General features: G+C 40.3%; 1 protein-coding gene across 2 annotated transcripts in view; it reads left to right on the top strand.

The window, feature by feature from the left end:
* cfap54 (cilia and flagella associated 54) overlaps positions 1 to 25,925 on the top strand; it is a 38,051-nt gene that overhangs the window by 670 nt on the left and 11,456 nt on the right. The window contains exons 2-54 of one of the 2 annotated variants that reach the window (XM_084373332.1): positions 724 to 829; positions 1,448 to 1,597; positions 1,837 to 2,002; positions 2,156 to 2,214; positions 2,731 to 2,874; positions 3,301 to 3,414; positions 3,821 to 3,922; positions 4,386 to 4,578; positions 4,671 to 4,742; positions 4,888 to 5,000; positions 5,098 to 5,212; positions 5,505 to 5,590; positions 5,716 to 5,853; positions 6,006 to 6,153; positions 6,239 to 6,294; positions 6,940 to 7,068; positions 7,244 to 7,484; positions 7,711 to 7,853; positions 8,284 to 8,481; positions 8,592 to 8,684; positions 8,788 to 8,976; positions 9,468 to 9,586; positions 9,690 to 9,837; positions 9,989 to 10,144; positions 10,243 to 10,365; positions 10,776 to 10,874; positions 11,500 to 11,617; positions 12,134 to 12,223; positions 12,313 to 12,439; positions 12,632 to 12,734; positions 13,220 to 13,308; positions 13,398 to 13,595; positions 13,914 to 14,086; positions 14,177 to 14,328; positions 14,571 to 14,780; positions 15,041 to 15,240; positions 15,633 to 15,768; positions 16,606 to 16,735; positions 16,995 to 17,156; positions 17,244 to 17,453; positions 18,655 to 18,742; positions 18,910 to 19,080; positions 19,600 to 19,666; positions 19,829 to 20,014; positions 20,117 to 20,203; positions 20,297 to 20,416; positions 21,112 to 21,159; positions 21,590 to 21,731; positions 22,390 to 22,556; positions 22,724 to 22,878; positions 22,973 to 23,096; positions 23,464 to 23,623; positions 24,015 to 24,172. In XM_084373332.1, coding sequence (XP_084229458.1) covers positions 724 to 829; positions 1,448 to 1,597; positions 1,837 to 2,002; positions 2,156 to 2,214; positions 2,731 to 2,874; positions 3,301 to 3,414; positions 3,821 to 3,922; positions 4,386 to 4,578; positions 4,671 to 4,742; positions 4,888 to 5,000; positions 5,098 to 5,212; positions 5,505 to 5,590; positions 5,716 to 5,853; positions 6,006 to 6,153; positions 6,239 to 6,294; positions 6,940 to 7,068; positions 7,244 to 7,484; positions 7,711 to 7,853; positions 8,284 to 8,481; positions 8,592 to 8,684; positions 8,788 to 8,976; positions 9,468 to 9,586; positions 9,690 to 9,837; positions 9,989 to 10,144; positions 10,243 to 10,365; positions 10,776 to 10,874; positions 11,500 to 11,617; positions 12,134 to 12,223; positions 12,313 to 12,439; positions 12,632 to 12,734; positions 13,220 to 13,308; positions 13,398 to 13,595; positions 13,914 to 14,086; positions 14,177 to 14,328; positions 14,571 to 14,780; positions 15,041 to 15,240; positions 15,633 to 15,768; positions 16,606 to 16,735; positions 16,995 to 17,156; positions 17,244 to 17,453; positions 18,655 to 18,742; positions 18,910 to 19,080; positions 19,600 to 19,666; positions 19,829 to 20,014; positions 20,117 to 20,203; positions 20,297 to 20,416; positions 21,112 to 21,159; positions 21,590 to 21,731; positions 22,390 to 22,556; positions 22,724 to 22,878; positions 22,973 to 23,096; positions 23,464 to 23,623; positions 24,015 to 24,172 — 7,171 coding nt within the window. Of the gene's footprint in view, positions 1 to 723; positions 830 to 1,447; positions 1,598 to 1,836; positions 2,003 to 2,155; positions 2,215 to 2,730; positions 2,875 to 3,300; positions 3,415 to 3,820; positions 3,923 to 4,385; positions 4,579 to 4,670; positions 4,743 to 4,887; positions 5,001 to 5,097; positions 5,213 to 5,504; positions 5,591 to 5,715; positions 5,854 to 6,005; positions 6,154 to 6,238; positions 6,295 to 6,939; positions 7,069 to 7,243; positions 7,485 to 7,710; positions 7,854 to 8,283; positions 8,482 to 8,591; positions 8,685 to 8,787; positions 8,977 to 9,467; positions 9,587 to 9,689; positions 9,838 to 9,988; positions 10,145 to 10,242; positions 10,366 to 10,775; positions 10,875 to 11,499; positions 11,618 to 12,133; positions 12,224 to 12,312; positions 12,440 to 12,631; positions 12,735 to 13,219; positions 13,309 to 13,397; positions 13,596 to 13,913; positions 14,087 to 14,173; positions 14,329 to 14,570; positions 14,781 to 15,040; positions 15,241 to 15,632; positions 15,769 to 16,605; positions 16,736 to 16,994; positions 17,157 to 17,243; positions 17,454 to 18,654; positions 18,743 to 18,909; positions 19,081 to 19,599; positions 19,667 to 19,828; positions 20,015 to 20,116; positions 20,204 to 20,296; positions 20,417 to 21,111; positions 21,160 to 21,589; positions 21,732 to 22,389; positions 22,557 to 22,723; positions 22,879 to 22,972; positions 23,097 to 23,463; positions 23,624 to 24,014; positions 24,173 to 25,925 lie in introns of both variants that reach the window. The other variant, XM_084373331.1, reaches the window with a different exon arrangement.

Raw genomic sequence — 25,925 nt, 5'->3', positions numbered from 1 at the left:
ATCAACCCTAAATCATAGATCTAAGATGATTTAATTGTCATAAAACTCCTTCATGCTACACAAATAGACAAATAGAACATTTATACGGTATATGTATATGTATGTATATATGTGTGTGTGTGTGTGTGTGTGTGTGTGTGAGTGTATATATATATATATATATATATATATATATATATATATATATATATATATATACATATATATATACATATATATATATACATCAGTGGTGGAAAGAGTAGTGAAAATCTGTATTCAAGTATGAGTACAGTTACATTACTGAAATATTATTCAATTACAAGAAAAACTACTGGTATTAAAATAAATAATACTTCAGTAAAAGTACAAAGTTTCTCCTCAAACGCTATTCAGAGTATTAGTTACTTTTTTACAGTCGATGTTTAACGCTTTATCAAGAGGAGGCATTTAATCAAAGGGCTTTCTGTTTCTCCAAATCTTCAGTCTAAATTACTCCCAACTCAATTAGTTACTTCCACCCTTGATATACACATATGCATAAACACAGTTCACTTTAAAAAACTTGCGTCAAGGTGAATGTAAACACAAGCAGCAAGATGGTGATGTTAATGTTGTTGGCATTTTCATATAAAAAATTTGAAATCTGCTTAACACTGTCCATCCCCTCTGACTGAGTGTAAGCACCAAGCATCTATGATGCATCATTACCAGCCTGTCTTCAATTTGATTTTTATTTTGAAGGATTAAAGCTCTGGTGGAGATATGGAAAAACTACAAACATCGACTGCCTTCGAAGTTGTACCAGGAGCGCATGTTGCAGATTGCAGACTTTCTGTGTGGGATAAAGGTAAATCACAGTAGCTCTTTTATCTGTGAGTATAAGTCAGTGTTGGTTGCTGTACATAGTGATATGCTTATTAGTAGAGCCAGACCGATTTTTGGGGCAGATACCGATACCGATGTTTGTGACAAGATATTTTACAATTTAACAATAAACGTTAATGTCAAAAATGACAATAGTGCACTAAATACAGTAAACTTCACTGGGAATATAACTCTGTAATTACATTTCTGCAAGCATCTTTTCTGCATTATAATCTGTAAGAAACAGTTTTGATATTGGTGGATATTGCTCAACAAATAGGTCAGTATCAGCTGATAATGTTGGCTAACCGTTATATCAGTTGGGCTGAAGAGAAGTTGTTCTGTTGGTTGATGGATTTTTGCAATTTGCCTGGTATATTCTACATTAATAAAATCCCATCCCTTAATGTTGTCTTATAGTCAGTGCCTCTTTGCTCTCCTCAGAGTACATCATGGATTACTATTGTGGCACCTGACTATTGGTCCTATCATAGGTCAATTTAGTTTTTAGTCCTGCAAAATTTACAGCAGGAAATGGCCAAACTGTCTCCTGCACAATGCACATTCACATTGCTTTCTTCCATATCCTCTTCGTCTGTAGTTGTATCAGCTGGCTCTTTGGCATGGCTATGGTCCCCACCTGCTGCAGTTCAACTCAGTGAAAATAACTGACATCACAGATGTGAACCACTTCATGGCCTGCTTCTTCCCTGAAGGTTTTGATACAGATAACGATACCTTTACCATGAAGGTACACTGTAGCCTACTATTTGGGTTTGTGTGCTCTTTGTCTGTCTGTCTGTGTGATATGTTTCCTTGTTCAGAGTCTGACTGAAGTGAGAAGCATGCTGTGCTTCTTGTACATTGTTGTTTTAGTTTACCGAGAAGTAATGTCATGTGGAGAAAGGTCATTGATATGTTTAGATGTTTGGACCCGAACCCTAATATATCCACAGTAAATATGTTGTTTGTGTGTGTGTGTGTGTTTAGATCCATGCAATGCAGGCATGTGCCCTGTGCATTTTTGAGCAGGAGAAAAAGCTCAACGTCCTAAGCCAGGAGAGTCTCTGTAAACTGCTGCATGTGCTGAATTTCGTCAGGATCATGATGCAGGCTTTTCAAGGACATGAGAACCTCTACTGGCAATTATATAATGGTACATTAGTACAACTTGTATAATGTTGTCCAGCATTTGCTTTTTGTCTGACAGAAAAGTGAGAAATGATAATATTCGACTGAATTTGATGTTATATTGTGGAACTAACCTCCTACTGTGTGTCTTCCCCTTTTTCTTTGTCGTTTTTATCAGGCTCGCTACACATCTACACTATCTGCCGTTACCTGATGACCATGAACTGTAGTGCACAGGTACTTAGAGACAGATGATACGTAGAACTTGAACTGTTGTATTTCTTGTTGCAACTGTTACAGAACGTTCATCTTCCAAAGGGCTTTTGTAAAAGATTGTGATGTCTGATGCACTCTCAATCAAAAGGCAAAGTGGATGAGGGTGAGAAATGGTATGTGACAGAGGTTGTGAATCAGACTGTGTTTGATGTATTTGATAATGATACACTGGTAGATCTGCAAAGCCATATATTTTTTGGACTGGTTAATGTGGTTTGTGTTGACTGTGATAGACAATATCTTTGAGATTTCAAAAGAGAATTTTCAGTGACTCACTTCTGTTTGTCTTCTTGTCTTCCCTCTGGAATATCATGACCCAAATAATAATAATATGCAACTCTTACTCCTGAGTGGTACTTTTAGCTAATGCATGATGTTATATAACCAGACAGCAGTGTGATTTATAATGTATAATGTAGATACACAGTAATTGGGTGTGTCATGATCCTTTATACCACCATTTATGATCCTGTCCAGGCACTGGAGTACCTTCTGTGGGCAAGCATCAGTTTAGAGCTCTCCATCCCTCTGATGACTGCTAAGTACCTGCCATGGATTTCCACCCTCTACTGTGCTGTCTGCCAGTGTTACTATGACAACCAGGCTGCGGCGCAGGCGGAGGTGAAAGACACGTGTCATGTGCATCCAGACACCTACAAAAACACAATCATTGCAATGTCAACTGACTTGACATCTCATATAATACCAACTGTCACCTGTTCTTGATCTGTCTGCAGTTTTCTGTTTGTCAGACTGTCGACTGTCATTAGCTGAGAATATTCAATAAAACTTGATCAATTTATCAATCTGCTGCATAAAGATATTACTGTCCCAAACACAGGTTAAATACTTTATTCCTCATGTTTAGCTTTCAGTGTCAAAATTAATTACTGGTGACTGGTTTATTATGGTTAGATTGAGGTTTTGTATGTATTGTAATCCACTTATTGAACTCATTGAAAAGGTTACTAAACTGAATTTTTGAATTATTCTAGAAGTCCTGTTCCCCATTTGTGGAATTGTTTGTGTGTCTTCAAATGCTTTCAGAAGTTTGCCAGGAGAGCCCTAGGAAAAATCAATGAGCAAGCAAAGATGGAGTTGCAGAGTGACGTTCCTACCACCAGAGAGACCCAGAGAGCTTACAAAGAAGCCTCTATCAAGGCAGGAGAATCCTCTCATCAAAATATGATATATTTGAAATATAATGTTGAGAGAACAAAATACATGCAAAATAAAATTATGACAAACTATACATCTAATCAGGAAACGTGCCATTTGAAGTCTAATTTACACTGCCTTTGCACGAGAAGCTACATTTCTTATTCCCGAACGTATGCCTCAAAGCAAACAGTGGCTCTGCATTCATTATGTCACTCAGTGGAAACATCTCTCGCTGTTAAGACCCCATCTGTTTCACTGGATAGCTGCTGCTGTGTGTATAAATACAGACACATACAACTTGTTGTCTTCTGAAGATGTATGACTTTTCTAACTTTCTGTGCCTTAGTTAACAGTTTGTTGTTTTGGCTGTACAGTGTTAAAGTGCTCTTCTTTTCTTTTATTTCAGCTGGCTGTCATGGTGTTTAAGAACGCGGTGTTTCAGGCCAGAAGGAAACCCAAACCCACGTTCAGAGTCAAAACCAAAGGCACCCTGAAGGACATTCCCAATGTAATAAAATTCACTTTACAGCCATATCCTCATATTCAGTGTTACATGTCATCACCCTTAAGTGTACTGTCACATTAGAGAGAATGCTTAGTGTCATAGGCCCACCAAACACATGCTGACTCCTGTTAAATAATGTTGTTTTATCATTGTTAAGTTGCATTGCTGCTGTTCGCTGTGTATAATGGACACTGGAAGTTGCTATCTTCTTATTTTCAGACCATATTTTACTGTACTTAATTGGATTTATATATTTTTTTGTTTGATATTGTGTAATCAATGTAATCATTACCACTTTTTTTTAATTCTTGTAAATTTTATTTCCCATCTTATCGCAACCCAAGAGGTCTCTCCCAGAGATCTCTATTCTAATAATTGTAATTTTCAGGAATTATTCGAATTGTGTTGCTGAGTGTGACTAAATGTTCTTGGGACATTACCTAAAATGATGTACCTTCCTGTACAGGCGCCATGGCCTTCTACGACAACAGAGCGCATGCTAATTGACCTGTTTGACAGCAGGGCAGCCCACTTTTTGGGCATCTTGGAAGCGCTTAAGGTCAGCACCAGACGCCTACTGCAGACAGGGATGCCAGATGAACCAGAGCGGCAGGAGGTGATCCTGGAGCTCCTGTCTGCTGGCATCAGTATATTATCTGGTTAGTTAAACAAACACGTAACAGATGTGATTACAGTAAATGCACAATTAAGAGAAAAGCTTAAATGTGCTTGTGTGTTCCTGTGTTTGAAGGAGTCACAACTATAAGTGAGTCCCTTAGTGCACTGACGCCAGCATCTTCTCTAATGGATTTAGCCATCACAGGTTAGTGTTTGTTTTGCTTGTCCTTTCTTTATTACATTACAATAAACGTGTACAGCATTTGTACAAGGTGTGTTGCAAGGTGTTTTTTTTGTTTCTGTGCGATTGGTTGGAAAATGTGAAGTAATATGATGTGGGGTGTTGGTAGGAGAAAACAAAGTACCCATCATGTCTGCGGTGAGGTTCATGAAGCTGTTGGTTCAGTACAAACAGCCAGACGCATTCAGCAAACTTGCCGGAGACATGCGACAGGTTTTGTCCGTGAGTAGCACACAAACATCTACTTCTCATTGTTCAGCTCAACGTGTGCTGCGTCTCTGAGTGATCTTGAGTGTCTCTTTATGTCTCTCTGCGTCAGGGTGTGGAAGGTCAGTCATTCAGGAAGGCAGAGCGGGAGCTTGGTTTACTGCACAGCTTCAACAATCTGCTGTCTTCCCAGAGGAGCCATGCCAGAGAGGACAACATAACTGATGGTAGCAATAGCGCAATCGTGTCAACGATTCTGGCTTCTTTTCTGTGATTCCTTGTGTTTGCCTTATGGACGAAATTATCATGACCACTGAATACCATTTTCCTTTGTTGCCAAGCTGATGTCAAATCTTTTCGAGAATCCTAATCAAGTAACTTTCTGTCAATCTGTGAACTTTGAGATGTTTTTCATGTTTCATCCTTTAATGTCTTGGTTACTTGATCACAAAATATCCAACACTGATTTGAGTCATCTCTGAATTACAATGTGATCATGCTGTTTGATGTTTCCAACAGACAAACACAAGTCTTCCTTCTCAATGAGTGATGATTTCATTGGCCTGGTAGACACCCTGGACAAGTCCGTTTGTGGCTCTGTTCCTGTAAGTTTCCATGATGTGTATGTGTGTGTGTGTGTGTTTGTGCAAGGGCTGATCCTCCAAGGATTCAGATAAAGTTATCGGTGGAGTTTTAATTGTGCATTTGCTGTATTTGTGTGTTTGTGCAGGAGGAGCAGCCACATGAGGACCTGGTTTTGGATGCTGTCTTATTTCTGTGGGATAAAGTGAGGGTGGTGATGCAGAGGGATCAGCTGCAAAACCTTGAGTATACACACTACCTCGAGAAAGTAGCTGATTATGATAAGGTATGTATTTAAAAAGGTAAGCATTACTGAAGCTTCTTAGAGCGAGCGCATTATTGTCAAACATAGAATCGCTACTGATTTTTGGAGTTACAGACTGAGTGAGCGGTTATATTAATTTTTCTGTGCTTTTTTTCTGTGAACAATGTTTGCAGTGGCTGTGGTGTCTGTCCGTGCTGTGTGAGGTGACCTTTGCCTGTGACCTTGCAACCGCTGACTGCATAATGACAGCAGAGATGATCCACACATTGGCCATACTGTTAGAGAGTGCAGCTGAACACAGAGATCAAACACAATGCGCAGGTGAGGAATTAAGTTTGACCATTTGCCCTCAATCAATTTTTCAAACTGTAGGTGTGATAATATTACTCTCTTGTTTCATGTCTAGCGGCTCGTGAAACTGATGGTGATGTTGTGAAGCCAAGCTCTTTTTCTCTTCTTGAGGTATGTGAATGGATTGTCTATTACATTAATAGCATCAAATGATACTTCTGTATATTGTGACGTTCATGCATGTGATTAGTTTCAGGTTTTTCTGAAAAGACTAACTGCTTTACAAGCTGAAGGTTACGTCGAGCTATCCAGGAATGGAACCAAGAACTTCTTAATCTGTCATCAGACGTGGTATCCATTGCACCACTAGCCCTTAATGCTGTGATATGTGTGAACAGCTGATTCCTCACAGCATTTGATGTGAGCTAGGCTTATCACCCATGGGAAGCTGTTTTTCCCTTAAAAGGGTTACAGAATTGGGTCTTACACAGCAAACCTATCGAGAGGCGTCCAGTTTCAAAAGATGTAAATGGAGGCAGAGGTTGGACAACAACGACATAACAGAAGATCACATCTGCTGCCGTGACCTGGATTCGAAACAGGGTTGCTGCGGCCACCATGCAGAGTACTAGACACTATAGCATCACGGCCACTTGCTCAACTGTGTGCCTTCTTGAAGTGATGCCATATTTTGAGCTTTGAATATTAAATGCACAGCTATGTTATCTGTATGGGTATCCTAAATTATGTTTATAAAAGCAGGTATTGCAAACAAAAAATCCATTGTGCAATTTGTGTATTTGTGTGTGCTCTTAGCGTTCAAGTACAGAGCTGCTTCAGAAGGTGTGTGAATTGGTGGTTGGGGGTCTTGAAGCTCTGGTGAAAGGTGAAGCTACACTGCTGCCCCAAGATAGCTCAGCAGTCGTTGACTCTGCATTCATGCAGGTAGGCAGTTTAACTCTCTAACACTCAACACTGGTCAGAGTTCAGTTAGACATTTATTCATTGAACACCATTCTAAGACAGGTGTTGCATTGAGTTAGAATCTTGACACTGTATTTTAAGATGAACGATGACTGGTTAAGTGTTACTAAAACCTGCTTTCCTCTTGTTTTGATAGAAGTTTAGTCCCCCCACTACATCGGCTCCCTCCCTATCTTCTCCGACATCGCCAGAAGAGGAAAATGAAGAAGATGAATTGACTAAGAAGGAAAAAGAACCTGACACAAACACAGGATCAGATATTAAAGGTTCTCAACACACTCAGTCCACACGTGTGTCCCTGCTGGCCATAGACCTTCATCTCGAGCTAACCATTATCCACCACAGGGCTTCCTTAAAGTTACTGCAGCGGAATGCAGGTGAGACTCACTGGCACACAAACAATCGTACTTATTGGTTATTATTAAGAATGAATTAGCCTTTTGTCTACACAAAGTTTCTGCTGCATGATAAAAATAGTGACATTTCCTGATCGTGCACTTGCTGATTTAAAACAGAAGTTGAAAGCTCTGCTCATGCCTAATTGACACAAATAATGGGTCTACATATGGTGGTTTGCTCTGAGACTTTGTCTGTTGTGTCTAGTTGCAGAGTCTAAACTGTTCGATCAGATCAAGAAGAACAAGGTGTCCAAAGCTCTTTTCCTGATCCAGAAAGCCTTGCTGGTTTTCAACAGCAGGGAGCCAAATAACAGCAACAACCAAACCAGTCTGAGGAGTCTGCTAGAGGTTACACATGCACGAACTTTCACACTTTTTTAGACACTACCACAAGTATGAATGTCATATAAAAAATCTTGATATATCTCATTTCGACCATCATTGTAATGTGTATGTTTTTCTGCAAGTGTGTACATGTAAACCATGAAAAGAGATGCAAAATATGTTAACTGATTAATAATATAATTACACTGAGCCATTACCCTGTAGATAAGGCTTAATCATAATGAATTCTGGTGGCATCTCAAGTAACATCTCTGACTTTACACTTTACAGTGAAGCCAAAGACATGGGTTAGGGTTAGGGTTATGAACTGTCATGAACTGTTTGAATTTTAACCTTATACTTCATGCCTCAATGGCACATTACATTTCTGTTCATACTGTGTAAGTGAAAGGATATGTAGCCACTTTTACTGATTTCTACTTGCTCTTGCCAGGAGGCCTCCACCCTTATAGAGAAAGCAGGTGTGGAGGAGAGAAAGCTGTTTATCTCCACCACCCATGAGACTCCAGCTGAAAATAAGGACAACGGGATGAGGGGGGAAAAAGAAAACCCTCCACCTGCCCCCATCCTACGCTCACGCACTGACCACTCCTTAACCTTTGTCCCAGCACCTTATAACTTGGAGGGACAAGTGAGATTTGCTTTTAATTGTGTGGTTAATTTAATAATCGGACCAACAGCATATAATCCATCATAACCTCTATACTTTTCATTTTTCTCTTTCCACTTGTGTCTTTCCAGGTGTGCTGGTACCAGCTCTGCGGCCGTGCAGCTGAGGGCATTAACTGGAAAGTCCGCCTTGGAGATTGCAGCCTGCCAGGAACTGGAAATATGGTACAATTTATCTCTTTCACAGAACAGGATCTGATACATTTTTGTCGTCTTGTATCACCTGGTGCGTGCCCAAAACATTAGGTCTGACTTTGTTTGTTTTAAGGTACCAGCAGTATCTGGTGAGTGTGTGTTGAAGGTGGAAGGGCTGGAGCCCAATCAGAAGTATGTGTTTGCTGTAGCAGCCTACGACAGCCAGGGAAAGCTACTGGGCGACACAATAGGAGGGACAACATTCCCACTGCTGGCATCCATGCCGGTACCACTGCTGTCCACATGGGCTCACTTGGCACAGGTACACTACACACTAGTGAAAACTAATACCGAGTAGACATGTACTAGTTTATCAGCTCACCACACATTTTGCAGGTGCTTACACGTATGTTAAGATGCCCTATTTTGGGTTGTGCTGGAAGCCAGTAATAAGTCTATGATAGCTGACTCCATTTCTATTGCTCTCTGTTAGTGGAGTGGAGGAGGCACTGTAGAATGTGCATGAAGTCACATCCTTTGGACTGCTGAGGAAAATCTAACGCAGGTCCTCATTTTTCTCATTACAGTACAATCCGCTCACAATAAGATAAGACAAAAAAACAAACATGATTTATAGCTATCAGCACAGCGAAGGAATCATAGGCTTTTTCAAGTCTGCTGATAGTCTACAGGGCATTTCAAAATTGAGAAATATGATCATAATTTCGATTGTCGATTGTGAGTAAATAGATTGGGATATTATTTTATGGCCAAATTGCCCACCCCTAGTTGTGGCTATTTTTTCTTTCTCAGGTGGCATTTCAAACAGAGCAGTATGCCATAGCAAGAAGAGCCTGCAGTGAACTGTGGAGCCACTACACCCTCCCCGAGCCCAGTTCCCACAGCCCACAGGATAGACTCGCTGTTACAGGGTGAGGAGGGAGGTGCATACATCATACTGTTTAAGGCAAGGAGTTTGTATCTGTGTGTATTTGCTAACCTCTTTTTACTCTATCCCATTTTGCCATACTGAAGGCTGCATGTCCAGACCCTGCAACACTCCTCTGCTCACCTGTGTCAGTTGTTCCTCACTTCTATCTTCATTAAGACAGAGATCAACATTCAGCAGGGCGTGTTTTACTGTGACTCATTCAGTGACAATGGACCATTTATCTGGGAACAGGTAAAAATAGAATCTGAATAGAGATGTGTACAGTAAGTGTGTACAATGATGTTTTCCAAATTGAATGACTAACACATACAAGAAGTGAGGCTATACAGTTTGTTCAAATTAACTTGAACATAAATAAATGATATGTTCATTATGTATGCAGGAAGCCAGACTGGCAGAATGTGAGCAAATGCTGGTGGCCATGGACCTTGCGCTGTGGTTGAATGATGGTAGCGCTGCCATGAAAGCTGTAGTTAACTGTTACAGCCTCTTAGCACCACTAATCTTCCATCAGATCACTTGTGACCCTGTGGTACAGGTATGCAAAACCTCATTCATACAAGTCTTAATATTCTGTAACATAATAGATAGCTTTAATACTCCATAACTATGTGTTTATGCCTCTGTCTGTGTCAGGTGTTAAAAAAATGCCTGATAGTTTTGGAGGTGAATTCAGGTCTTCTCAAGCAAAAATGGACTGGAAGCACCTCAGAGTCACTTATGCACATGATAGCCTGCATCACCTACTACCTGTCGAAGGTGTGTCTGTATGCGTATAATGTTCAGTTTATACTGTGAATGACGTTTCTTGAAAATGTGAGCGCTGCATGCAAGAAATTGTCATTAACTCTTAACTTGATTTTGTTGTAGCAACAATGTGCTTCTAAAGAACACATTTTTAGTACAATGACATTTAAAAACACATAGCATTTGATTATGGCATGACTCTCACCCTGTATTACTATACAGTAAATTACTCTTCAGTATTAAATTACTGTTACTACTAGTTTTAAAATTGTAGTTTACTACCAGTACTTTGATTCTCCCTTTTACATGTTCAGTATTTAGTAGACACATTCACCCATAGTGACTTACAGCTTCCTGGTATCCCAAAAGACAACCAATCAGGAGCCTTGCACAAAATAATTTCTTCTGTTCTCCCTGACCAGGCATTACGAGTGCTCAGGGAGCATCAGATGGCTTCTGCGATGATGGAATGTGGTCGTAGGTTGCTCCAAGAGGTCTATGATGCCCAGCTGCAGATGGCTGTAAGGAACAGTGGAACAGTGTAGATTTATGTCATGATTTATCCTCACTTTGAGAATGACGTTAGATAATGAAATGAAATCAATTTAGATTCCTTTCTATTTTTCTATGTTTACCTCCGCCAAGGAAGTTATGTTTTCGCCTGTGTCCATTGATTGGTTGGGTTGTCAGCAGAATTACTCAAAAAATACTAAACAGATTTCCATGGAACTTAGATGGAGGATGGATCTTCCCATTACCTTTTTCCACTTTCTTTAACATTGCGAGATAGGATGTTTTTCGACATTTGCAAATTAAGCATGGAAAGATTGATTGATGGAAAGAAAATCAGGCATATTTATGTTGCTGGTATCTATGAGCAAGTACAATTTGATGTGGATCAAAATAAAAATCCGTATCTGGCGGATTTGAATATTTTTTAATTGATATTGAATCAGGCTTGATTGAATTAAAGGGGACTGTTGGGAGGTTGGGAGGTATGCACTCTTGGCGGAGGTATGCACTCTACTGAGTGCCATAGTAGTTTTAGCCATGTTTTGATATTAAGTGATTTTAAATACACACCAATTGAAGAATATTTTGCTCCATCATTCTAGTGTGTGTGTGTGTGTGTGTGTGTGTGTGTAGTCTAAGACAGATCATGCAGCAGTTGAGTGTGAAATGAAAGTAAATCTTCAGCTGAAGGCACTGCTTTGGAAGAACAAGACAAGAATCACATCTGAAGCAACCCTCTCAGCAGACAATGGTAACCCATGGAAACACACATATACACACACAATGGTCTCACTGATTAAAAATAAAAATATGTTGAAAACAAGGTGGTGTTGAAAGCAGGATGTTTACAATGTCTGACTTTTTATTATAATTGAATTGAATAATTGAACGTTTGCTGAAAATATGCTAGCTGGAAAAAGTGCTGGCTTTTATTCCAACATTTTGGGAACAATGATACACAAAAGTACCATAGCATGTACATTGTGTTTTCTAATATACTTGTGAGTATACCGTTAATAATAAAATATTTTCTTATTGTGAAAATATGAAAAATACTCCCTATTCACCAGATCTTACACTGGCTTATAACTCATCTCTTTAGCAAGACTCTGTTCCAAATATTTAATTACATTTTAGTGTCTCTCAGCTGTCCCTTTAACAATTCTACTCTGTCAAGCATAATAGCCAAAACATTTTTTATACATATATCCAATTAGTGTTATTTCCTAAGCTCCACATTGTACATGACTGTCTTTTTTTTCTGCAGAGATTTCACGGCCACTGACTGGCTGTGAGGATCCCATCATATTGTATAATCTGATCACCAACAGCACATTAAAGGATGCCTATCAAGGTGGTAAGTAGTACACACTCACAAACTTTTTCTCAATTAATGTTTAGTCTTGTTCACTGACACCTGTGTTCTTGTGGTTGTGTCCTTGATAGTAATGAAACTCAGACGCACGGCTTACTTTATTGAGTTTGCGGCACTCCTTCTTCAGAGGACCATGGAAGAGGGCCACCCAGACCTTGTGTTAAAGTGGGGGCAAAGCATATTTAAATTTCATTCCAGGTATGCTTTTACAACATATATCTCTTCTGGTAAAGTTAATGATTTCAGCTTTTTTTCATCATCGTTTTACTTTCACACTCAAAGAATGCATTACTGCCCACTTCCTATGGATCATATTGTACTTTACTATAGATAGTAGCTGCCTAAGCTGATAAAAGCTTGACAGTATATGAATATTTCTGTCTTTGTCAGGCGTGACAAGGAGATGGGACTGTCTACCAAATGTTTGGAGGGAAACAGTCAGAGTAAAAGAAGAGGTAGTGCTGAGATTCAGAAAGAAAGTGAACCACCTCAGGTAAAAATACAAATACACAACTACCCTACAGAAAAATGCAGGTACACAACCACAATGCCATACAATATCCTGAACAACTGTGCTGTTCTAAGATGTATTTGTAAGATGTACTTGTAGTCTGTATTTTTCTGTGTGCTTTTGAAAAGCTGTATCAAGAGATAGTGTTTATTAGCTCTCTGCAAGCTGCTTCACATGAGAACACACAACTAACCAACCATGTGGAATTATATAGCCATATGTTCTACAAATTCATTGAGGATTGCTCTTAATTTTAGTGCCTTATGTTTACTGTAGACACCATCACAACTATGTTAAGTGCAGTACATTAGCTATGTACCCTAAACCCAATCCACAGTTCATAGGGAATTGGAATTTTAAAAACTGCATAAAATGTAATGCACTATTTAGTGATAATTCAGCATATTCACACTTGTTGCTATGTCTTAGCATAAAATATCAATACTTTGTCCGGATTTTTGTGGCAGAACAAGATAACACCTTCTCACGATGACACAAGAGCGAAACTAAAACAGAAAATGCCACACAGCATGCTTCAGAGAGTGAGAACTAACAGGTACACTATGTGTTTGTGTGTGTGTTTATCTTTGGATACGTGTTGGTTCACATTAACCACATCTGCACTGGACTTCTGCGTGTGTGTAGGGATGTGAAGGCTGCGAAGAACCTGCTAGCCATGATGTCATCTGTGGTGCAACGCCACAAGAAGCAGCTTCAGCTGAGGAACATGTGCTGTGAGGAGAGAGTGTGGAAGTCTAACCTCAACTACAGCGTGGCTCAAGCCCACTTAGCACTGCTTTACCAGGGCCTGGACCAGCTGCATGGAGGAGCCCTGCAGGACAGGTGCACTCACAAGATATCAGCTACTTGACTTGACCTGTTCTGGGAACTATTGATCTGTTGCATCACTTTAATTAAATGGCCCAAGGGGTTGCTTACTTTATGAGACAAACTGCTGATTGCTGATATGCCCCATGCAGGATTGCATCATTTTTGGGAGACATTAAGTGTTGCTTTTGGAATCTGAACTCAGATGTTGTAGGATTTGTTGTCTTTATTTATATGATAAGTGTTAAAACCATAGATTATTCAATATATATGGCATATTCATGTGTGTAGGCCTATCATACTCTACTAATTACTGTATGTGCTTTGTTTCAGTTACAGCCAGTTAAATCCCTTGTGTTTCTCTCTGGCCTACACTGGTGTCCTGGTGTGGAGGAACTCACAGCGGCAGCAGTTGTCTAAACATGAGGTTGTCTCAGAGAGAGACACCTCTCACGCCAGTCTTGGGGACTACGTGGCTGCACATAAAGACGGAAGCAGCAGGGAGGGTGAGGAAAATTGCACATTTTGAAAAAATAGAAGAAAAAGGTATCACCTGATCTGCGTGTCATCACTTTCATCCCCTTTTCTTCCAGCAGTCATAGTCGATGAACCTGTCACAGAGGAGAGTTGCAAAGAGGGAGAGGACTCCTCTCGGACTGTGGAACAGCAGATTGAGATGCACAGATACTCAGCTGCCTTGCTGCTGGACTCACTCAACAAAGCCGCTTTACATCTCCGAAGGGCTATGGTGCTGTACACACTTACATGGTCATACACTCACACACAATTCTGAAAATACTGATATTACATGTGACCATGTAGTGTAAAACCAGGCATGTGCATTGTTTGAAAACCACAAATCTTTTTCACAGTGTGTTTACTCTATTGTTCAGTTACATATACAATATGCTGTGTATGTGCTATTGACTTTACTTTCTTCATTTTTATGCACTAAATTGTATCTTATGTGTCTGTTTTTGATTTTTCTAGGTGTTGGCCCATCGTGGCAGCCACTGGACCACTCTGCAGTGTGTGTGTCAGACTGTGTGGGACCAGAGCTGCAGAATCACTGTCCTAGTCCAGAGAGCTGCTCAGCTTGAACCTTCCTCCCCCATCACAGCAGACCAGCTGCACACCACCTTCAACCCGCTTCTGGTGCTGGCTACTGACTTAATCATGGATATGCTGGACAAACTAGGGGTAAGTGTCACATACAACTATATACACTTGCGTACAGTAGCTGCTAGTTTAAAAAAAAAACTCACACACCTAATTGGTCATTTCTGAAAAATGATTAAAAATAAAACATTTTAAAGTGTGTTGCGATCTATAGGTTGCCAGTGATTGCTGTGGCCACTACAGTCTGCATCTTGTCATCTGTGCTAAGACACATACAGCTACAAAGAGAAAATGACACGGTCCTGTTAATAACTTTCATCTTCATCTTTTTTTCCTACTAGCTGTGGAGTTTATATGACAGTGACCTTACTGAGGAGGAATTAGAGTCCAGTCTCCACTTCTCAGCCCCACTGGATGACACCACGCAGGTGGACCTGCGTTGGGTTCGCACATTGGTGTTGCACACTCTGGAGCGCCTCCATGATAGTGGAAAATGGGAAAGCCTGACCCACTTTGCTTTAGTTTTCAACTCAAACACACGGTGAATACGATTTTTATTTGCAGTCGTTTAGACTATACTGTTGTCATAAAGCTAAGATTCAGTTATAAACAGATGTATAATAACATTCAAGGGAGACAGAGATTAGTTCAGACTAATTATCAGTAAGTGGATTTGAGGGGAGCTTTTGAGCACAGCACAACTAACTAACTAACTAACTATGATATAATATACAGAAATAATAGGAGAAACATTTAGTAAACATACTGAGTGGATTTGAACACAAAGCACTGCTCTTTTTAATGTCATTGCCATATTTTGCTCATTAACTACTGTAGTGTCTAAATCATGATTGAACAGTCACATAGAGCCCTGTTTCATACATTGCCATGGTTGTGTGTGTGTGTGTGCCTGAATCTATATGTCTGTCCCAGAGAACGTTATGCTTTGACCATAACTCCTCTACTAGTCCATGCTCAGAGGAGGATGCTAGAAAGGATTACTTCTTTTGGAGGACCTGCTGTCCCACAACCGCACCATGTGAAGACGCAAAAGGCCACTGGCAAGGAGGTAGCACAAACCCACACACAGAAACATGTTAACAAGGTTAACCAAGCCAATAAAACTGTTAAGAAATAATGTGGGCCATAACATAACATAACATAACATAACATAACATAACATAACATAACATAACATAAAGCCATAACAAACTAGCAGTTGTCAGTACGTCTGTATTTATGTCACATTCTCGTGAACAGGATATCTCAAGAGTGCTGGAGGGGATTTCTTTTAATTTGGCACAAACGTCAGTGTGGACTCTCAAACACCTTTTTGGCCATAACTCAAGATTTTGTCTGCTAATTATAACATAATTTCACACAAATGTCTAATTGAATAAAATCAAGACATGATGACATTTAATATCCAAAAGGTCAAAGGTCAACTTCACTGTGATATCATGATGTTCTGATAAACACTTTTCTGGGCATTATTCAGCACATTAACTCAAGAACAGAAGGGGGAATTGTGACAATATTTCACAGTTGCTCAGATACTGAATTGGTGACACTAATCTTGGATGCCCACCTTGAACCTGTGTTGATTATAGACAACTGCAAGGCGCTAATTCTTTTTCTTTTTTTTGTTTTTGTTTGGGATTACATTTATTATCTCAGTTTTCTTCCACAAAAAAAAAACAGTTAAGAAGTCAAAACATTGAAATCTGATGATAATGTCTTCAGAGCTTGTATAGACATTATCATCAGATTACATTCAGCACCATAGATCATGTTTTGAAATCATTGAAAGTGTAATGACTAATTAATCTATCTGTTTTGCGTACACTTATTCACTGTTTGTATTGTACTGTATGTGTATATACTGTGTGTGGTGTTTTTTTTCCAGGTAACTTACAGGAGCTATGCAGACTCCCAGCTGCTCAGCGGTTGGACCCCTCACCCTGCACAGCAACCGCCCATTTGCAAAAAAGCAGCACTCAGAAACTCCACTCATCAAGACGCAGTTGATCTTAAAGGTTTGAACAGTCAGCCTCATGTCATGTCATGTCAAAACATGTCAATTACACAAACAATTGTTTGGAGGCAGAGGTACTTGATAATGGCTGGCCTACAAGTGAAATGTTCCAAATATTAACAAATAGCATGGTGGTACGGTGTGGAACTATAGTATTGACTGTGCAAAATAACCAAAATGTATGTAGCTGAAAGTGCAAAGATGAGACAGGTTGTGTTTGCATGTATAATGTTTTAATGCATATATGTTCTGTGACTAAGGTGCAGAGATTCAGCATGCCATGTCCCTTGTGTGCGTTCCTCTGGATGTAGAAGACACGCTGAGCTGTTACCGTCAAGCACTTGAGAGGAGACCACATTGTCTTCAGGTCTTCCAGCATAGTCGTTCATTACTGCTGCTGCTTCAGGCAAACACACAGCCTTGTGAGTCCAGTGATGATTGAGTGGACACACACACACACACGTACTGACACAACAACAGTTTGAAACTCTGTGCCCATGTCTCTCCAGGCTTTGCAGCACAGTCGCAGCACTGTCAGAGCAGAAGTCTCAGCCATTCTGCGAGCCTGGTTGATTTCAGTCCTGTAGTTATGGCTCCTCCAAACATCCAACCTTGTGACCTGACAGAGGAGGACTACAGTAGTCCAAGTGCTCTCTACAGCCTCCCTATCAGCCCTGACCACATCCCGACTGTCATTGCTGCATACTCCACCTCCATTAGTAAGAGCACAACATACTTCTATAGCACACTTTATGTAAACAAGGAAGTGCTGACAAGGGGTCAAATGGTGGGGCACTGAGTTTGATGTGTTAGCCAGAGTACTAGTGGTTGAATGTAACCAAGTACGCTTACTCAAGTACTGTGATTACAGTATATACAATTTTGACTTACTTGTAGTCTACACAAGTATTATCCTTGTAACATTTTGTATTACTTTATGCTTCTACTACACTGACTTTCAGGGGGAAATATTGCAGTTTTTACTTAATTGTGTTTATTTTACTCTTTACAGTTACTAATGACTTTTAACATAAAAAACATCTAGTATTGTGTGCTTATATGATATAATGCAGTACTATATTACTAAACTATCCACTAGTATGCAAAGTATCCAAAGCCACATTGATTAGCATTAGAAATCTCCTCCATGCCACTGTAAGCATGATATTATACAATGATACAACACTGTCAAAGGAGCCTTTCTGCATATGGAGTGTTTTCATTTTTGATACCAAGTACATTAAAAGATTTCTGTACTTTTACTGGAGTAAAATGTTGAATTCAGGATTTTGGCTTATATGTGAGAATTTTTAGAATTTGGCATGTCTACTTTTACTTAAAGGTCCTGTGTGTAGGATTTAGGGGCTGAAATTAAACATAATATTTATAATTATGTTTTCTTTAATGAATAGTGATCTGAAACTAAGAATCATTAATTGATTGAGGGAGCAGCTCCTCATTCACAGTTTCTACTGTTGCCCAGATCAGACAAACCAAGCACTGGCTCTGGAGAGAGCCTTTTGTGTTTTCTAGCACCCACTGTAGCATTATTATGGATCCCACCCCAGGTATTGTAAGACTAGAAGAACCACAAGAAGAACAGACATTACCAGAGCAACTGTGTTAGTTTGAGTCAAATGCAGAGAACGCAACCAACATAGCCAACTAATCAAGCAGAGTAGGGCAAGTCTTGCGAGAACTGTGGTAGGATCCATAATAACGCATCACCCTAGGGGAAGGTGAGGTGAGGGGCATTCAGTTGGCCGCAGTCTGCAACTTTGCTGCTAGATGCCACTAAATCCTACATGCTAGACCTTTAATTACAGGAACTGAGCATTTCCTCCGCCACTGGAGAGTAAGATAATTGCATCAACTATCAAATGAAGTGTGTGTCAGGCTGTCCTTCCAACTTTTCCTCAGAATATCTCCAGGCCAACAGTCATGACTCCCTCAGAGTTCTGGCCCTGCATGAAATGGGAAACCTACAGTTCTTCAATGGAAACACACGGTTAGAATCTGCTCTGTGTGTATGTATGTGTGGAAACCAAGCTGCAGTCTTTTATTGCATGCATTTACCTGTAATTATACAGCAAATACTGTATATGTAAGCTGAGCTTTTCATGGTTTTCCTCACATTCTTATGATAATTTCATTCCCGCCTTTGTTTTTCTCCAGGGCAGCACACTCATGCTGGAGTAAAGCTGTAGATTGTGCCTTACAGAGTTCAGGCACTGTAGAGAAGTGGGATGGTGTGTCCTTTGGGGTTGGCTCCCTGCAACAAACCCTGAAACATGCTGGCATTTGGGGATGTCTGCAAGCTGCTGCGCTCACTGCTAAGATTGCACAGTAGGTTTCAGAGAGGTTCATAATTGATTTGATTTGTGTGTGTTGTGTGTTGTGGGCATATACCTTTGTATCTCATCCTCAGTGGCGGTTCCTCATATGGGAACTGCCACTGAGAGGCGGCATGAGCGCCCGCCAAAAAAAAAAAAAGAGAGAAAGCGGACAGTCGCCCACAGTAACTGGCTCTGTAGCAGCCGCCTCTGGGCTTATCTCATCATCTCGGCGGATCGACCCCGGTGCCGACCCGTACCGGCTGCCTTAAATTATGTTTGCATTCATTTCATCCGATTTTTGTATTGCTCATTTACACGTCAAGTCAATGATGTCATGTTGCCGTGGGCGGCTGGGCACCCTGTTGTAAAGGTGCATCTGCTGCTGCTGAAAGAGTCTCACATACAGAGGTTGTGGAAGAAGGGGGAGGGGGGCGTTGGATAGGTTCACGCTGAAGGTGAGGTTCGCCCAGGGCATCATGCAAGCTAGGACCGCCACTGCTCATCCTCAAGGATGTGTTTTGATCTGCAGGTATGTCTTCACTTCTGATATCAGCCAGCGCACCAAGTGCTGCCTCTTGTCAGCTCACCTCTTCAAGGTAATACTACCCTTTTTTTAATCCCTCTCCTAACAAACATTTTTTTTCCTGTTTTGTTTTTTTTGCTTTGTTTTTTGCTCTCATGACTGTATACTGTAAGTTGTATTGATTGTTTGTGTAGATCCATTCTGACATGCTTGTGTGTGTGACCCATTGTCCTAGTGTGTGCTGTGTTGCTCCCTGGCTCAGCCCCAGGCCGACCTCCAGTACGCCGATCACATCATCGGCGATGAGCTGCTTCCTGGGGTCGACCTTTTCTCTGAATCCCACAGGGTTCACCTCAGCACCACTGTAGCCAGCCTTAACTTCATCTGTTATTGGCTTTTCAGCACAGGCTACTACATCACGGTACACACATTAACACTGTCTGTCATCGTTTTCATGTGCAATGCTTAGCTGAAACTAAAACTGACTTATTTTTTAATTCTGTATTTGAATTTTGTATTTCAGCTACTGCCCATGCTGGCCCTTTACCTCCATTTTGTAGGGACTGTATGCAGAGATGTAACACGCACTGTTGAGGGCAGAATACTGAAGGTCAGCATTTGTGTTGTCTTGTGTATGTAAGTGTAAATGTTTTCCTCTCGTGATTCTGGTGGAGTTTTTAATCTGTGTTGATATTTGCTACAGATCCGTGTCCTGACTAAACTGTGTCTGTTCAGTGAAGCTGTAAATGAATCAGTTCAGCTCACACAAGGAAGAGGTGTCCTTCTGCCTCATGGACACTGCATCACCAAAGACCATCTCCAAGTATGAACACACACAAGTGGTAGTGTTAAAAATCATCAGATCTCTCTGTTGTTGGCAAACTCTATTAACACTTTTAGTTAAAATTCTGACCTTGTGTTCTTGTACTGTGAATCAGAATCTTTCGTGGGATATGTTAACAGGTTGGTTGTTCGCCTGTAACCCTCTTGCAGAGATCTGTGTATCTGTTAATCTGGATTTTCAAACAGTAGTGGGAGACACAGTATTTCTGGAACACTGTCATGTCGGCTTTGCAAAATATTTGTTATTGTGTTGGCTCGCCACTGTATTGAAAGCATTGTTATAGCGCTACAACTAGCTAACCATTTTCGTTGTTGATTCATCCGTTGATTTTTTTTTGTTGTTGTTTAAGTTGTTTGGTCATTGAAATGTCAGAAAATGTTCTCAAACATCTTGTTTTGTTTACAACCCAAAGATATTCAGTTCACCGTCATAGAAGAGTAACAATTTCAGAAAATATTTACATTTAAAGCTGGAATCAGATAATTTTTACTTTTTCCCTAAAACTTACTTAAACCATTGAATCAATTATCAAAATACAGTAGTTGGTGATTAATTTAATAGCTGATGATTAATTAAATGAACATGGATTAAATGTTGCAGCTCTACATTGTTATGTTGTTTGTTTATACATGCCATCATGTGAATAGTTATTATAAATTGTGCTTATTGTGCAGCCTGTGAAGACATTCTACAGCAACAAGTCTCTTGTGGACAATGCTGAGGTACTTTCTATATAAGATTTCTTCATCACATAAATGATTCTTAAAAGTAAGTACCATACTGCTACAGTTTATATGGTGCAGGCACAATTATCTTTGCTATTAACAGAACATAAAAGCATCACCTAATTTCTACAACTGATGCCTCACCATTTAACCTTCACATTTGAGACTTTCAATGACATCAGTCCAAATCAGCCAAGTACATTCATATGAATGCACTCACTAATATATACACATAAATACTGACACACAATTCCAGCAAGAGGCAAAAAAGCAATATTACCTGTTCCTTGTCTCTGTGCTGCTGTTTCAGCTGTGAAATTTAACAGATTAAGAAATGTATATAGTTTTTTTCCACTCTTACTAAACCTGCTTGCTAAATTCAGTTTCTTGTAAGTGTAATGTCTCTGTATGTTGTGCTTTTGGTTAGGCTTTGGAAGATCTTGTGAACTGCGACTTCGCTCCAGAGGTCCGCACACTGTATGGATCTATGTTGTGCCTCCGATTCAACCTTGCTCGTGTTCAATTAGTCCTGGCACTCAGCAGAACCGTACATGGCCCTCCTGTGCCAGGTCAGTAAGCAAGAGCACATTACAACATCTCTTTGTTATTTATGCTTAGTTTACTGTTTGGATCATGTGACATCTCTCATTTGAGTGTATTGAACCCCAAAAGACTGTCTTACAAATAAAATCAAATCAATTGTATTTATATAGCCCAAAATCACAATCACATTGCCTCAGTGGGCTTTACAATCTGTACAGTGAATGACATCCTCTGTCCTTAGACCCTTGATTCGTGTGATGAAAAACTTGCCATGTTGAGCATAAAAAACTTTTAACGGGGAAAAAAAAGATGGAGGACACCTCAGGAAGAGCCACAGAGAAGGGATCCCTCTCACAGGACAGACAGACATGCAATAGATGTCGCATGTACAGACTTTTTTTAACTTTTTATTTTTATCTGTACTTTAATCAGATAGAACTCAGATTAGAACAAATTTATCTTCAGGATCGATTATTTATTGGCTCAAACAGTTAAAAGTAATTTGGATACGAATGACTACTACTGAGATTTTGTCACTACATCACAAGAACGCATCTGCTTAAACACTGGCTTGAAAGACTATTCCTCTGTATTCATAATTTTCATCACACTACTTTTCATATTCATTTCAGTTTAAATATAACCATTTTGGTTTCATTCTAAAAGTATCTGAATGTCTTTCAGATTCTGTTGAAGGACAAGCTTGTGTCAGCAAAACAAGTTGTTCAGTAAACTCAAAACACCATGAACAAGACACACTGGACTCTGAGAGCTCCTGTCTGAACACAGAAGAGCCAAAAGTGCTGACTCTTGATACAGAGAAGGAGAAGCTCACTCCAGGAAGGATTAAGGTAAGACTTCTTAGAAATGTCCCAGTAGGTCTTCATTACTTCAGCCACTTACTGGCATTTCTACATTGAACTCTTGTATTATTGGGACCTTACTGTAAATGCAGAGAAACTTTTTTTCAAACTTGTTTGTGTCAACTTGCCTATGTCTGTCATCTCCTCTGGTTCAGTTCTTTCTGCTAGAAAGAGTGTCCTCATTGTTGCACTCGGCTTCAAGGCAGCTCACATCTCAGTCATGTAGCAAAATAGAGAACCTGGAGCTGACAATAGAGTCCAATCTACTAAAGGCCAAACTGTACTTGCAGCAAGGACGTGCTGCACTTAGGTACAGTACGGCAGCTTATACATGAGTACTGTATGTTTAGCTGCTTATGTTTTTATTTCCTGACTGTCCTAACCATTTTAAAACCCTCAATCAGTTCTAAGATGGCAGTTTCTTCCTTGGCGCTGCTGCAGACATCTCCTGTAATCATGAGAAGATCCATACCTGGCCCTCAGAAACCTGTGTCTGAGCTACCAAACACCATGACTAGAAGTGAACAGGTACAGTAGGTTGTTTATATAAATTAGTTGCAAAATCAAATAAGTTGACTTTTGAACAAACATCCATCATACAAAATCCATATCAGTGTACCATATGGTAAACATTACAGAACACAACATTACAACCAGCAAAACCACCTGCAATCAACTGTACACAAAAACAACATGAAAGTGGAATTGTGTGTAGAAATGTGCTAAATTATCTTTTACAGTTTTTTTAAACTTGGTAACATTCATTTCTGTATAGAGGTCACCCTTTAAATAGCTTTTTCACACAGTTCTTCACGACACACACTTTATCTCAACAGTTCAAATGGTGATTTATTGTACATGGTGTATGTATGCGTGTGTTAAATCCTGTCTGCAGGGTACTAAAAGTTGCAGAGCATCAAACCCCCTGATTGAAGACTATCCCAGAGCAGTTGAGGCCAGTGAGAGAATTGGAGTTTCTCTGTGGCTGCGATGTCGCCTGGCTCTGGTCCGCAGCCTGGCTGCACACATCCCTAATTCTGCTACCCTCTTCCAAGGTCTGTTCATGTGTGGTGCTACTCCAGTTTCCTGAGTGGTGTAGAGACTAAAACAGTTAAACTAATCTCACGATCATTACATTTGTTAAAATGTTGATAATCTTCACGCCTATGCAAAATGCAACAGATACACACTTGAAAAACACAAGACTTCTTAAACTTGTGCTTTCAGTGTTTCAAATAAAAAGGGTGAATGTGATGTGCAGAGTGCCAGAAGTATGAGAAAAATTAAAAAGGAAAATATTTTCAGCACCCTCGAATGTCTAGCCAGTGAAAAAAAGTTTGGTATTCATTATCTGCCAAGGTTATTTATAGAATGATGAATATTAGAATTACATCTGTGTCTGTTTTTTTGTGTATATGTGTGTGTCTGTGTGTGTGTATTTTGAAGGTAAGAACATTCATGAGGAGGCAGCCCGGGTGCTACAGGAGGGTCTTCATGAATGTGCACAAAGGGGAGAACTCGATTTTGAAGCCCTTTTGATGGTCGAAGGTGCAGAATTAGAAGCACAGAGAGGCAAAACTGATGACAGCTTGGCAATGCTGCAGGTACTAACACACAAACACAGACGTTTTTGTTACTTTATATGAAACATAAAATATAGAAGGTAGCGTCCTGACCCCTGGCTTCACAGACGAGCCCTCAGTGCGTGGAATATCACCTCTCTGGAGGAACGAGGAACCAGGAAAGGAACCAGAGCTGCTGTAGGAGGTAGAGAGGTGCTAATGAGATATAGTTGGGCTCACCTCCATGCACAGCACCTGTTCTGGAAAGAAACTCCTGAAGTGGGGGCTAGACTCTCTCTTGGAGCTCTCCCTCAGGAAAAGCAGGGTCAGCTCTGGGCAGTTTCAAAACATGTAAACTGAAGCGGAGGCTGGAGTATGTTACAGCAATGACATGAGTTTATAGCTGCTACAATGATCCAGATTGAAATTGTGATTGCTGTGACAACAACGGATAGTATTAACCACTATACAATCACGGCAACTTTTTCTACTGAGCACTGTCTTATTGTTCTGAGCCTACTAGCTCTGCATTCAGTAATGTCAGAACATCTGATTTGTTGCAGCATTTGATGTGAGCAATGGTTGGAAAGGGAAGCTGTTTTTCCTGAAAGGGAATAGAATATTGTTTTTTATACAGTAAATGTATTGTATTTTTTGTTTCATTTGTAAATGTGCTTTGATGCACAGTATGTAGAGTGGAAGCATTGACACGAGGACCAAGTCACGCTAAAGGTTACATCGAGCTAGCCAGGAGTCGAACCTAGAATCTTCTGATCCGTAGTCAGACGCGTTATCCATTGCGCCACTAGCCCTGCTTTTGGTGATGTCTGAACAGCTGATTCGTCGCAGCATTTGATGCGAGCACTGGTTGGAAACGGAAGCTGTTTTTCCTGAAAGGGAATAGAATATTGTTCTTTTGCACAGTAAATGTATGGCAAGCCGTCTAGTTACAAAACGTCTACATTGAAGCACAAGCTGCAACGATATGAGAGCGGTTCCGCTCACACGTGCTGCCGTGACCCGGATTCGAACCGGGGTTGCTGCGGCCACAACGCAGAGTACTAACCACTATACGATCACGGCCACTTTTTCTCCTGAGCACCTGCTTGTTTTAGTGAGTCTCTGCTGTGAGGTCATATACTTAAGCTTTGAATATCTTAACCGATGTGTTATAGAAGCCAGTGAAGTTCATCAGAGGGCTCATCGAGTGCCGCTATGTGTGTTCTTCAGCTGGAAATATAGCTTTTCAAAGATACTTATCGAGTAACACTATGAAGAAAAAGGATTTGGTGCTGGCTGTTACTAAGGGATGTAGATGGCTTCTGCTAGCTGTTGAATGGCTACTTTGGTATTATTTGCTTATTTTTTTCATTTGCAAATGTGCTGTGACGCACAGTATGTAGAGTGGAAGCATTGACACGAGGACCAAGTGCTTCACAGGCTAAAGGTTACATCGAGCTAGCCAGGAGTCGAACCTAGAATCTTCTGATCCGTAGTCAGACGCGTTATCCATTGCGCCACTAGCCCTGCTTTTGGTGATGTCTGAACAGCTGATTCGTCGCAGCATTTGATGCGAGCACTGGTTGGAAAGGGAAGCTGTTTTTCCTGAAAGGGAATAGAATATTGTTCTTTTGCACAGTAAATGTATGGCAAGCCGTCTAGTTACAAAACGTCTACATTGAAGCACAAGCTGCAACGATATGAGAGCGGTTCCGCTCACACGTGCTGCCGTGACCCGGATTCGAACCGGGGTTGCTGCGGCCACAACGCAGAGTACTAACCACTATACGATCAC

The sequence above is a fragment of the Pagrus pagrus genome (assembly GCF_965226575.1).
Source record: "Pagrus pagrus genome assembly, chromosome: 14".
NCBI classification, from domain to species: Eukaryota; Metazoa; Chordata; class Actinopteri; order Spariformes; family Sparidae; genus Pagrus; species Pagrus pagrus.
The sequence above is the reverse complement of the archived record's forward strand: the minus strand, read 5'-3'. Positions and strand labels throughout refer to the sequence as shown.